Here is a 14,606-nt window from a genome sequence, read left to right as displayed (position 1 = left end):
TCTTAAACACTTATTTCCTCGAATAAATTCCAGAATGGATTAAGCATGATTTAATTCGAAATAATAAAAGAAGGCATTATCTTTGTTATTGCGAAGCTTACTTTCTCTAGATTGGCAACAAATCTCTTATTTTGCTGTTTCAAATGTAAACAAGCAATGGCCGCCATGGAAAAAAATATTAGGCTTAGCGGCAGTTAAAAAAAACTCTTAAGTTGTTGATAATTCTAAAAATATTGCATACAGATTCCCTAAAGGCATAAAAACCTTAACCGGAAGATAAGAACAGCATAATTCAATCATTTTTAAAGCAAAAAATGCACAATTTACAAACATATAAGAATAAAGAAAGTGAGATCACTGAGCCGAGTAACAGATTGGATATATATATATAGTATACAAAATTTATATACTTTTGGTGAAGGCGATTGCAATAAAAATATGAGTTCTACATGTTATTGCAGGCCTATATATGAAATTTCAACGTTCTGAGGCTACTCATTTTTGAGTTATGCGAGATACATACGTACGTACGTACGCACAGACGCCACGAAAAATTCTCTTTAGAATTCATTTTAAATTAGTTTTACAATTTTTTTTTGGGGGGGGGGAAAGAGTCCTTTATCCTGTCCTTACGTACAGATGTCACGCGAAAACATCTTTAAATTTCATTCGATAGCGGTGAAATGGATATTTGCGTTGAAATATGATGCCCGAAACTTTTCACGATTACAATACTTCCTTTTTACTTCGTACAAGGAAAAAAAACTGATTTTATACAAGGTCTTGATATTTATCAGCAATATCTATACTTTTGATTGTTTAATTTATAGAACACATTAATAAGTCATCTAAATATAGATAAATATATGCATTTGTTTTTCGAGTTTTGGGAAAGGAGGGAAAGAATGATCTTCTAGCAATGGTGAAAAGGGCTCCTGATCTAAACCAATAATTTAAAAATCTCATGCAAAAATCAAAAAGCAAATAAATAATAGAAATAATTATTTTATGAAAAATGTATTTTGAAACTCAAAAATAGTAAAAAATTTATGAATATTTAACATAACCAGTTTTAATTAAGAAATTCAGCAGTAATTGCAGGTAATATTATTGAAGAACAATTTAGAGACATTGGAAAAGAGCTGATCTGATTTGTACTATGTAAAATGTGGAGTTAAAGTAAATAAATTGTTATCTCATCACTTCAAAAGACAAACTTTGAATAAATACAAATATTTTGAAATTTATATATTGAAATATTTAATTTTATAAAATTTATATATTTGAAATTTGTATATTTAAGTCTAATAAATACTCATTGGTTTTTATCTTATTTATTAACCGCTTAATATCCTGAAGCTCAATATCCTAGAGAAAGTACAATGATTTTTTTGTGGTTGTTGTTTTTTCTATAGATGAGTATCCTGAAAATATCTCAGATGAATATCCTGAGAAAGTATCAGATAAATATTCTGAGAAAGATAATGATGATCTTTCTGAGGAAGAAAATGGTTATGATTCTGAGGAAGAAAATGACGATGATACTGTGGAAGACTATGACGATGATGATTTTGAGGAAGAATATGATGAGGATGATTTTGAGGAAGAATATGACTATGATACTGAGGAAGACTATGACGATGATGATTTTGAGGAAGAAGATGATGATGATGATTCTGAGGAAGAAAATTATAGGAAATGTTCTCCGAAAGAAGCATATGAATACCATGAGGAAGAACATGATCAGGACTATTCTAAGAAAATGTAAGTAGTGATATTATTACTTGTATATTTAAATTAATTGAAATATTTAATGATGACTTCATTATAGTATGTAAAACAAAGCTCAAGAAGACAGTCGGTTTTTCTTCATCAACTACTCGTGCTGCCTCACAGAAAACTTAGGAATTTTGTTATGTAACAACTATATTTTAGTGAAGGACAAGAGGAATTTAAAACGTAATACTTTATTTTAATTATAATCCGTCTATATTTTCTTTTATTTGTGGTAGAGAGAATAAGATTTAAAAGGAAGAATATTTAAAAGTGTAAAAGGAATTATTAATAATTGATATAGTCTAATAAGAAAGTAAATTAAAGTAATTTGATAAGTTTTGTAAAAGAAATATATCTGAAAGCTATTGTTTTTTTAATTTAGTCGACTTCATAAAGGAGAGTTAATACAAAGCAATAAAATAAGTAGTCTAAATATTCGTATAAAATTGTAAAAACGATTTTGTACTTACTTCATTTAATTTTAATATTGTTGCGTGCGTACGGGTTCGTTATGAAGTGAATGCACAAGTCCGATGAAAAATGAACAAAACTTTTTATTATCACAACAAAAATGCTTAAATTTTCTCAAATTATCATGCAGTATTACAATATCTCACAGTAGTTATCTTTTAACTACTCAAATGTACAATAGAACGTAATTCAAAACAGCTAAAGAACGCTAATCCGCGAATTCGCTATAATCAACAACAGCAGTTTTCTAAACAACAACAAACTAAGCAACTACTCCAAACTGAGATGTTTTCCTCCTTTTATAAGATTTTAAAATCACGCGCTAGAATTTTCCAGTACTTTCTCGAAATCAAAAAGAGATATTTATTTATTTAATGCACGCGCTCTTGTATTTTCAATTTTCCGGCTTAGCTTTCTTTTAATATTCGTCACGCGCTGCACTGCGCGAGAAATAAAACCATTTAATTTATAATTAAACTAACATTAGCTTTTTAAATACCAAATTCGTAACAATATTATCTGTTATGTGCCAGCAGTAGATTTCGTATAAAAATCTAGAAAGATTCACAGGCTGTGAAGCAGATCTTTTTATTATCAAGATGAAGCTACGAATCTCTTCTCAACCTGAATAATCGAAGAAGGGTATGTTTCCCGTTGATTAGATCAGTATTATTATGTGGATCTCTGCTGAGTACCTTTCTAGGAGAAAGGAATTCACTAGTTTGTAAGTGAAGGCCTAATAAAAAGAACAGTAAGTGCTCTGTGATAGTTGAAGAATGTTACTTATCCTCAGACACGTCATCATTAGTGTATAAAATAATGATGTAATTACCATAGAGCGTAATTTCACTTGGGTTCTGATAATTCGTTATTTGTAAGTTATTCTCATTTTTTTATGGTTTATATCTTATTTAGTCTTACGGTGTCATACCATCTTCATAGCCTTCTTTTGTTTCTTGAATTGGCTACTGTTGTGCCTTCTGTTATAAAAATTAAAAGAAGTGATGCAAAAAAATGTTCTTTCTTTTCTGGATTTTCAGAAATAATACTTTGATACCTGATCATGTAATTAGTTTAACAATTTAATTTTTAAGCTTATTGTGGAATTCATTAATCTTATTCAGAAAGAGAATTTAATTTTCTTGGAGGTTAAAGAGCTATATTATGATGATCTACGAAAGAAGTATAGTTTAACAGTAGAAAATACAATAAAACGCATATTTTATTGTGTTACCTGCTTAAAAAATAATAATGTTGTTATTTCTGCGAAACACGATAAAACCATTAGCCAAAACTTTCTGTATGATGCAGACTGTGTTAAAAACAATTCTGACATACAGTCAGCACTGAGATGCATATTTCAGAGAGGAAACACCATTGTATCATATATTAGCAAGAGATTAATTCTCGTCAGCTCATATATGTTCGTATATGTTCGTATGCCACTTATTTGTCAGAAATGACAACTAATAAAAAATGTGAAGCAAGTTTTAAATTTTCTCCAATAAAGTGTTGTAGCATTTGAAGATATCTCTAATAAATCGTTTACGAAAAAGATTGGAAACTGCGTAAAATATCATTGCGTAGTAATTAATTTACAAAATAGAAAAATCATCAAACTATATCCATATGTGTAAAATTATTTTCAAATTTCTTAGGATGACTTCAGTTCGAGTTTGGAACAAGAAAGCTCATCAAGCGAAGTTTGCTTAATCAATTATGCCAAAGTGCACAGAAGTTTTATACCTAGAGGAAGAGAAACCTTTTTAAGAGTCATTGGCTTGTAATTACGTTTACATTTAAGGAAAATCACAAAATGTCTATGTACCAACCCAAACATTTAGATTCGAATTTAGGTCAAACTACAAGTATCCTGCGGTTTTTTGAGCTTACCCACTGGTATAAAATTCTTGAACTGTTACAGCTGAGTGAAATTAACTATGTTCTGCAAATTAAGTATTGTTACAGTTGTTTTATCGAGATATTATCGTTTGTGCTCTTTTCATGCTGTTATTATCGTGGCAGTCACGTATATTAATCCATCTCAGCTATAAGATCAGCGATTCACAAACTTTTCACTTTCTCGTACCTCTTAATATAATTTTGTAATTCAGAGTACCCATTAACCTTCCCTTTCAGAACTATGACCCACCTCCCTCACCCTCTTACAGAATTCCCGCAATATATCTTATTCATTATCGTTACTCAGGTTATCTCATGCATGCGGACATGCGTATAAATTTGAAATGATATAAAAATAATTATTATTTTTTAACTCATTCGTATAATAAAATCCTTATTAATTACTTTAAATACGCAATTTTGCATTTCGGCATCGATTTTATTTATAATCAGAAATTTAAAACAGAATGGATTGAGCTTTGTTGTGTTTTCTCTAATTCGTTTTCTTCATGCGCTGCTTAGACCAGTATACACGTTAAACATGGGAAATCCACCAAAATGCCCATGCAGCCACCCCGTTTGTCGGCTTTGAAGCTCGGACAGAACTACAGTGTTCAGCGACCGCTCGGCCGCTAGTGGGGCTCCATTAAAATATGCAAAGTTGTAGAGACATTAGGATTTCTTTTTGAAAGTAGGGAAGATGAAAAATGAGCAAACGCTTTCTCCAAGTATCGAACCACGGACCTCTGGAATACCGGCCCAGTGTGCAGAACCACAAAGGCACGCTAGAAAGGCGGGAGAAATACCTTATAAAGTTACTTTATTAATTAAGAACATGATCAGCTATATCTCTAGAAAAGCAGGTTCATGTTGGGAGAAATAATGCAGAAGGAAGCCACCGATTCTGTAGTGAATGGCCCTGGATGTAAGCCTATAAGCATTCTAGAAATAGGGTTATGTCACAGTAAAACATTAAGTCTGTAAATTTTTAAAGTGAATTAATATATAACTTCAAACATACTAAATTAAAGATCGAAATTAAGACTAGATCTCGGAAGGTTCAGTAGATTGTTCTCGTCAACATGTACAAAAAAAGGGGGGGACGTTTTCTAATTGCTAATTACTGTCTATTCGAAAATCATCAGACGTGTTCTTGTTTCTCCAAGAAATTGTTAATATTGCAAATACATTTTTCTGAAAACTTGCATTGACGTCAAATTTTCAGCAATTGTAAAATAGTTATTTTGATGGTACCACTTTTAATGGTACTATAATTCATTCTATAGGACGCTTCAATCACATTTTCATGATCTTAAATGACGACAGATAAAACTTTACACTAGGTCTTTCAGAAAAGAAGTTTATTAATTTTTATTTATAATTGGAGTATTTAGTTTCTAAATGATGCAACTGCAACGAAGGTTGCATACTTCCATTTGATAAAACTTATTTACTCGTAGGTATGTACACAAAGAGAACTGGGGCTTTCCTGGTATCTTATGAAAAAAACCCATATTGCACATTCATCAGATTATTTTCTTTTCTTCTAAGAAGAACTATTTTTTGGAATTTTCTTGCTACTATTCAGCCTCTCTCTTACCAGAGCAATAATTTTATTCCAGGTGATGCTTTCCAATGCTTGGCGCAGATGCTAGAGTAAAGCTATTATCCTTGGCAATTCGTTACTTTTTAATCACCTAACCATTTATTTAAACGAACCTTACAGTTAACAATTCTGAAAAGGATAAGGACTCCACACTGTAAAAATTTGACTGCAATATAACTGCAAAGAAACACAGCTCAAACCTTGCATTGGGTAAGTTATCAAACCTGACTTGATAACTTACCCAATGTTAAAAATGCTTCTGGCTGCCAATCTTTATACGACTGACTAAGTGGGAAAGAGGTTGGCTGAATATGACGAGTAAGGGAGGAATCGAGAAATATAATTAGAGTCTGATGGGATTAGTTACAATTAATTACATTGCTTTCGAACATATTTTTATCAGTAATGGCTCCATTGGAGTTCTTCGCTATTAACCTCAGGCGCTGTTGCCCTCGGGAATGTCTTCGTGCAAAACATTCTAAGGGAACTTGATTCGTATATACTTTACAATGAGGAAAACCGCGAAAATGCCCATGCGGACAGCCCATTCGCAGGATTCGAGCCTCTGACCGAACTACCAGTATTCAACGAGTTTACCTCTCAGCCGATGGTGGGCCCTACTTTATGTGAAAGAATAACGAGGTATCAGAAACATAAACTAAAGCGATGCTTAAGGTTTCTGCTTTTTAATTTTTATATAAATTTAGCATTATGTTAGCTTCCTGAGGCAAATCACTCTGCATATTATAAAATTGTTAATAATAGATCATTTAACTTTATTTTTCAATCTAATTACGCATATTGGAACACATTCTCGTTTTTACTCATTGTGCATCTTCGTTTTCAGAGCCAAGCAGTGTAGAGTTTTAGGGGAATGTTGTTGGCTTCATAAACAATGCTGCGGAGAAGATACTCAGTGTCTATGCGACTTTACTGGTGGCAACTGTAAATGCTCTCCAAAAGGCATAGTGACATAACAAATTAAATATTCATAACCCATAAATGTCCATGGGAAACATTATTTAAGAGTTTAAATAAAGTTATGTATTCAGAAACCTTCTTTAGTTGCTGCATTTATTTTCTATTTAAACTTCTCTTTGATAATAATCAAATATAATATATGTATATTAATATTCTTCTGTTTGAAGTACATGTTAGGTTTCATATTTATTCTTATTACTACATACAAAGTAATTCACTATGGATAACTCGGATATCGAATTACTATCTTAACTTAGAAAGTAATTAAGAAGGATTAGAGGTTTAGAGGTTTTTAATACCAAACTTCTAAATCAGTCATCTCCATTAAAGAATGAGTTTTACACTTGGTGTAAAAAGTATTTGTACTGAAGAATTTCTATTTTTAGTTCTTTAGACTTTACTAAAATTAGCTTTTAAATGCTGTAAATTATGATATAAATATGAAATATAGCAATACAGAACTTTTAAAAGAACTTACTTACTTGAACTTACTTGAATAAATTGCACAAATGCAATAAGATACACAGAAATTTTACTTGATCGCTAATAAAAAGAATAAATTCAGACTAAGTTCGTTAGTATTCAAAATCATGTTTATACATAAAATAATTATTAAGATAGACAAGCGCTAAGTATTTCTACGTAAGTACTTTTATATTTGTGCTTATTACCAAGTAACAAATATCCATCATTAATTTAGTGTAAAATAATCCAACCGATTTTAAAATGAATAAATTTTCAGAACAAAGTGGCAGTCATCCATATAAAGCAATTTTAAATCATATCTTACATATTCATGAAAAGTACTTAATAAGTTCTAAACTTACCATGTTTTTCTACCCAGTCCCTATCAGTATACTTAGCAGATTTCCTAGCTACTACTAGCTTCGTGATTTTGTGAGGCGACGGTTTTGCCAAAATCTGCAGAACAGCTTTCAATAATTTTATATTTCTTCATCACCAGATTAGTTGCCTCGCATGTGCTTCTATAAATAATTAAGTAGATGAAGTTAATCTCTATAAGGCCTATTCATCAATGTTAATTATGAAATATAGTTCACAAAAAACTCCATTCGATTTCTCTTTAATCCAGGCTTCAGAAACTCTCGAACCCTTCGAGAACATATCTTAGGAATATATATGTATATATATTTGCGCAAGTTAGTCACCGCAGTCCTAATATAAATTCTGTTGTAGAGGGAAATTTATGTGCCTAATAAACATAACATTATCTTCAGCTTTGAAGCACGTTTTTCAGCTGACTATTTGAGCAACGGCCATTTCCGATGCGATCAGTCCAGTTGGAAACAAGAATTCCAATCTGTTAACGTTCGCATATGAAGAAAACGATTCTTCATATTCACTGTCGCCTATTTTTCTAGGTTGTTCCTTCATTGGTATAGAATTCGAAAGCAGTTAGCAGTAGCTTTTCTCGTATATTTTCCCTTTATTAACATCAGCATAGTATTTTTATAAATATTAATGCAGACAGACAAATAAGGATAAACATACCGACAGAAAAGGCACTCTGATGCAAAAATGTAATACCCAAATGACATTGCATGACCTTACGCTATGGCATCAGCTAGCAGTCTCCAGAGACATATTTCAAGCCTTCTAATATATATAAAAGATCTTTGCCGACATACGGGAATCTTTAGATAGGATGGAGTACAAGCTTATTTATAACCCCTAGCAATACATAAAACACGTATTTTGTCAGCATTCATGTTGCATCAGTGTCTTAAGTCAATCTGCATCCGATAGAATTTTGGTTCTGGAATCCATTCAACGGATGAAATGCTGATCCTAATTCAGTTAACACGTACTGGAATACCAAAATTCAAGGAAGTAAAAATACGTAAAGATGCATCCATCCGCTCGCCTGACTTAACCTTTGAGTGAATATGGGACACTGGTAGCTTCAAGGCTTCAATACATAAATCGCTATTTAGAATTATCTTTTTTAATAGATTTATCTCTCTAAAAAACAAATTCAAAGAAAATGGTGCATATTGTTTGAAAAGATAGAATAGTAAATGAGTAAAACAGAAGCAGTATGATAAGTAAAACTCCATCTGTTTAAAATAGTAATAAGTTTCCAAAATGATTTTCTTTTTACTAGCTCAAAGTCTCATTCAGAATTACTTAAAGTAGTTATAAAATTTCGAATTTTTCTAATTGCATCATCTGCAGACAGTGAAAAAATCCGCAGTTAAGAGGAAAAACGAAAAGCAGAGATGCTTACAGTATTTTCTAATAATAAGACTTAACTTGTTCATATTTTCAGATTACCAATTGCAACTTGTCGCGTTTCTATCCCTGATGCATTTGAATATTTGTTTTTTCCCAATGGCGGGCACCTGCCCATAACGGCATTGGCCACTACTAAGGCCAGAATTGGTAGCCAATTTGTTACGGAGGCAACTAATAGGCGGCCACCGCTACTTCCTATGAAGAGAAAGACAATTTTGCATTCATGCCTTCTCCGGGATTCGAACCGGGACCCTTTGGTATCGCAGTCAGGCTTCCCTAACCACTATACCGTCTGGGTGGCTTTTATTGAATAATCAGAGCAACTGAAATCTTCAGTTTGAAGCAAAGAAGAATCTGAATTTTAGCGCTTGTTTCTTCTTTCCAGCAGACGACTGAATAGTAGTTATATTAAGTAGATATGAATTTAACTTGGAATGAAATTCCGCTTGCATTTGGGCAGTGTTCAGAACTTTAACAAAAAGGAGATATTCAAATATTCAATCAAATATTCAATTTTGCAAACTTCTAACAGACTGCTCATTACAGATAACTACAAGCTATTAGAATTCTTATCAAGGTACTCAGATAGATCAGATAGGACGAGACATTTATCGATTACAGCTGGACTTCACAGATCAGATAGGGCGAGACATTTACTTTTATCACAGCTGGATTATATAGTCCTTTTAGTCGCTTCTATCGCCCATTAAAGACAATAATGTGTAATACATAGGAAGGTATTATGGAACGATTTAGAAGGAAATATTGATTGCATAAAGAATATTTTCTTTTTTTATGGAGGGCATTAGCCATTTTTAGGCTTTCGCCACTAAGGCCAGAAGTGGTGGTCATTTTTATGGAGGCACCTAATAAGCGACCATCGTTACCTCCTCAGAGGTGACAGAGAGGTGACAGGTGACAGCAGGGTCGAACACCCGACTTTCAAAGACTAATCCGGTATAGTCCGACAACCGCTCCATACAGAGCATAGCATAGCGACATAACATATTTACAACATAAAATACCTAGCATAACATTACCTACACAACAGGTGGGCATTGCATAGCGACATAACATAGCTCAGCATAGGCATGACATGCATAGCATTTCGACATGACATATTATATAATATAGTCATTGTATAGCGACATAACTTATTTACAACATTAAATACACAACGTAATATAACCTGCACGACAGGCGGACATAGTATAGCGATATAAAATAGTTAAGCATAGATAAGACATAGCATAGGATTAAAACATAGCACAGCATGGCATATGGACATAGCAGAGCGACATAAAATATTGAGGTTACATATTTATAGCATGCAATTCACATTCTGGCATGACCAACACGACAGGTGGACTTTGAATGGCGACATATCATAGCCTAGCATAGACATAACATGACACAGCATTGCGACATGATATGACATAGCATAGCATAAAGACATAACATATTTATAGCATTAAATATACAACGTAACTTAATCTACACGAAAGGTGGACATAGCGTAGCGACATACCATAGCATCTCATAGACATAACATACATAGTATTGCGTCATAACATAGTGATGTCACAAATTTACAACATAAAATACACAGCATCATATAACCAACACTGCATATGGAACATAGCCCTACATATGAACATAGCATGGTAACATATATATTGACAGAACATTTTATAACAAAAAAGATAATAAAAAAGTAAACAGCGTAAAAAGACCTATACAGCAGATGGGCATAGCATAGCGTAGACAAAAGGGATAGAACATAGCATAGCATATATTCATAACATAGCATATAGTCATAACATAGCGATATAACATAGCATAGCATATACATAACTTTGCATAGCATAGCGACATGACATAGCATAGTACACGGACATAGCTTGGCGACTTAACATCATGACATAATGTATTTACAACATAAAATACACTTTGTTACATAATCTACCCAAATTTGCATATAATTATTATACACTTTGCCATATGGCATTCTCTGCATGACGTATCGTACACTTTAAATACATTTCAAATCATAACTTTCTGCTGTATAGTATTAACAACCTTACATGGCCTACACAACATTGCATATAAAAACATGACTTTTTGTGAATTAGCATATAAAGACAACAACAGGACGTCAAGCAGTACATATGGAGCGTTATCAGGCAATAAAAACAGACTGACTAGGCGAATATTTTGATTAACACAGCACTTGTCTAAGCGCATCGAGTTTATCCATCATACATTTGATTTTCTTTGGAAATGCTGGTTGCTTTATTAATAAGCGCTTGAATAGGACCTCAGAAGCACTGACACTAATGTGCCATTTCTGTGTTAAAGGGTATTATAGCAAGTTAATGATCGGGCGTCCCTTCATTGCCGCGCACACAGATATTGGTCGTAGAAATGCTTCTGCCTTTGAAATAAGACGAGAAGGGTCCATGACCCGTTATGAAGCGCGTGAGGTAGGGTGCGGTGGTAACCCGGTCTGTCGTCACTCTATGTATAAAGTCATGAGCCCGCCGGCCTTGTTTGATTGTATCCCATTCCTCCTGCCATAGGTTTAGAACTGTTTCGCGCGCTTTCCTTTTTAGGTGCAATTTTCGGTATCAAAATCGAAACTTCTTCTGCGTCCTGATTTTGGGCTGCCTCCTTTGCTTGTTCGTCTGCCTTCTCATTACCCTGGGTTCCAGCCTGTGTCTTTACCCAGGATATGCGGATATTTGAAGTGGGGGTGTTCTCTCTTAGAGTTTATTGCATCTCCGTAATAAGATGTGCTGAATGTCGTGGGTTTTTAATTGTATGAATTGCTGAAAGGCTGTCGGTGAAGATTGTTGCGTACCGTTGGCGGGTTTCTGTTAGCCAACCTATTGTCTTATGCCATGCCAGAACTTGGAACACTGTATTTCTAGGGTTCATATGTCCTCTCCAGCTTGCTAGTACATTTCCTTTATTACGTACAAAAGCGTACAAAGCTACAAAAGCGCAGCCCAGTTTTCCATCTAATTTGGACCCGCCTGTAAATATGATTACTCCTGGACCGTCTGTGTTTGGTGCGAGAGCTAGGTCGTAGTACGTGAAGACTCCCTTCCTAAAAAGGGACGGGTGTGTTTCCAGCTGGGAACTCTTGAACTCATATTCAGAAAATTTATAGGTGACGTCCTCGGAAATCTTACATATTTGCAATAGGAAAACCGAGTCTATTGCAGCCTCCTGCATCGCTTTAATTGGCAGTGGTATTAGCCCTGCCAGGACTGATGCGGCCGCTGTTAAAGTCGTTCGGTACGCCCTAGTTACAAAAAGAACGAAAGGTCTCTGAAAGTTGTTTAGCACTTTGGCTTTTCTTGTATTCATCGGGCAGCCCAGATCGCCTCTCCATATGTAATTATCTTCTCTACGACTGTTGAGTAGAGAATTTATAAAATGTGAGGACGTAAACTCCAATTTGATCCCTGCATTCTTCTGAGGCTATTTGCAATGCGGTGTGCTTTCTCACGTTGAGCCCGTAGAAGGGGGATTCAAGTGAAAGCCTCATCCAACATGTCCTTAATTGCTTTTTGTTGACAAAGTCTCCATTATGCACTGCTAAGAAGGTCCTTTCACTCAGATAGCTCTTTAAAATATTTTGTCAGGTATTTGAGCTTTGTGGAGTGCCTTTAAGATTGCCGGCCACTACAGGGAGTCGAACGCACTTTTCAGGTCCAAACTTAAGACTGCTGCATGAAGCTTGTTATTACGGAATTTTTTCACCTGCCTGCATATTAAATCTAATGCGTTAAGTGTTGATCGGTGTTCTGTCGAACTGTGCTTCTGAGTCGAACTGTGCTTCTGAGAGAATTTGTCTCTGCGCTAGAAAGTATTTTAGTCTCAGGGTGATCAACTTCTCATATAGTTTGCCTATATGAGGCAAACTATATGACAGGGGACAAACAAGTTGCATCCATGTATTCTCCGGGATTCGAACCCAGACCCAATGGTATCGCAGTCGGCTTCCCTAACCACTATATCGTCTGGGCGGCTCATGAAGAGATATAAAGCGTAGATACACAGTATTGAGTAAAGCTCATTGTATATAATGGTAAAATTCCTAATCTCTGATGCATTCACTAAAATTATTGGACGGTATTCTTCAGGTAAATTTTAGTCCGGAAGCAGAAATTGTACAGAGGTTGTTTACATACTTTTAGAACGATGTCGACAAAGAATTTAAAAAAAGAAAGCAAATGTTTGGGAACAAACATTTCTGGCAACAGCTTATTATTTGAAATGAGAAATATCATCTGCCACTTTTAAATTTATTCTTCTTTCAAAATATCACAAGTAAACAAGCTGTAGAATAAAGCGTATGTTTTTACGCTTTTAGAAGGGAAATATTTCGATTCCATAATTTAAACATTCGAAAATGTATGGTATTAAAATTTCTAAGGGCAAAATAAGTGACATTATTAATCGAAAATGCAGAAACTATATATCATCAGAAACTATATATACACGAAAAAGATTTCAAACAAATACCCAGAAAAGGTACTTACTGTCTCTAATGTTTCTAAAGTTAAGTCATTGGTAACACGAGAAAATTCCCTAACGCAGAAATCATTTGCAAGGTATTTAACTACATCTAAAGTAAAAATAAATAAAATAATAAACCAAGATTTACACCATAAAAAAGGAAAAAGTATAACTTTCTCCAGCTATTGCCAAGGCATGTGGCTCAACGCAGAGCAGCTTGTAGAACACTCTATGAAAATTATTTAACAGAAGATAAATGGAATTATGTTGTGGCCGTGTATGTTTCTTCACTACATTAGACACTGTCCACACTGAGTGTGTATGCAAAATGTCAATTCGAGAGCTTATAAGGGAATAGTTTAAAAACTGGGTGTCACGATTTTGATTATGGGTGCAATGGTATGAGCGAATTAAATAGAAGCTTATAACAATACAGCTAGCTAAAAATAATAGTATAAAGTTAACTAATTGCTATTTTGAAAGTACTTAATTAAGAAGTAAAGTAAGTACCACGTTTCCTCGCCACTATTTTGATAACATTAGCCGAATGATAATATTCAATGACGTGAAAAAATTATCGCTCAAAATAGCAACGAAAAACAACTAATTTTATTATAAATATTACTAGAAACATATAAATAGGTACTTTCACAGAATTTTAATTAGGAAAAGGCAAAAGCCTTATATGAACTGTTTATAATGTTATTAAAGCAAACTAACTTTTGGAAATAACCTTTGAAAGCTCATAAAAGACCTTTGAATTTTCCAAATTGAAATGCTGTGAAAGCGCTTATTTATATGTTTCTAGAAGTGTTCATAATACTGCTGACAATTATTTCACCGATTTTCTACCCATAACCTTAATATTCAGAGAGCATCCATCATTGGAGAGAATATATCAGTGAAATATTTAAAATAATTCAAGAAAGCAAACTTAATTTAACAGAGATTGTCTTCAGGGATATTTTTTCGGGGGGAAGGAAGCTCCTGAAAAAGAGAGATCTGGCGTCTGATCACGCTCAAACGAAGAGAGCTGTTAAAAGTATATGTCAAGCAAAGAGTTTATTTATTTTTGCCTTATTCTAAA

At 33.8% G+C, this 14,606-nt stretch overlaps 1 protein-coding gene across 1 annotated transcript in view; it reads left to right on the top strand.

The window, feature by feature from the left end:
- The window catches only part of LOC118185720 (uncharacterized), a 29,682-nt gene extending 22,867 nt beyond the window's left edge, over positions 1-6,815 (top strand). Inside the window, exons 3-4 of the mRNA XM_085816377.1 lie at positions 1,416-1,764; positions 6,603-6,815. Coding sequence (XP_085672503.1) covers positions 1,416-1,764; positions 6,603-6,732 — 479 coding nt within the window. The 3' untranslated portion in view covers positions 6,733-6,815. The remainder of the gene's footprint in view (positions 1-1,415; positions 1,765-6,602) is intronic.
- Positions 6,816-14,606: the final 7,791 nt, after the last annotated feature.

The sequence above is a fragment of the Stegodyphus dumicola genome, chromosome 5 (assembly GCF_044657685.1).
Source record: "Stegodyphus dumicola isolate Sdum_Otavi_A_Nest chromosome 5, ASM4465768v1".
NCBI classification, from domain to species: Eukaryota; Metazoa; Arthropoda; class Arachnida; order Araneae; family Eresidae; genus Stegodyphus; species Stegodyphus dumicola.
This window is presented reverse-complemented; position numbering and strand designations above follow the sequence as displayed.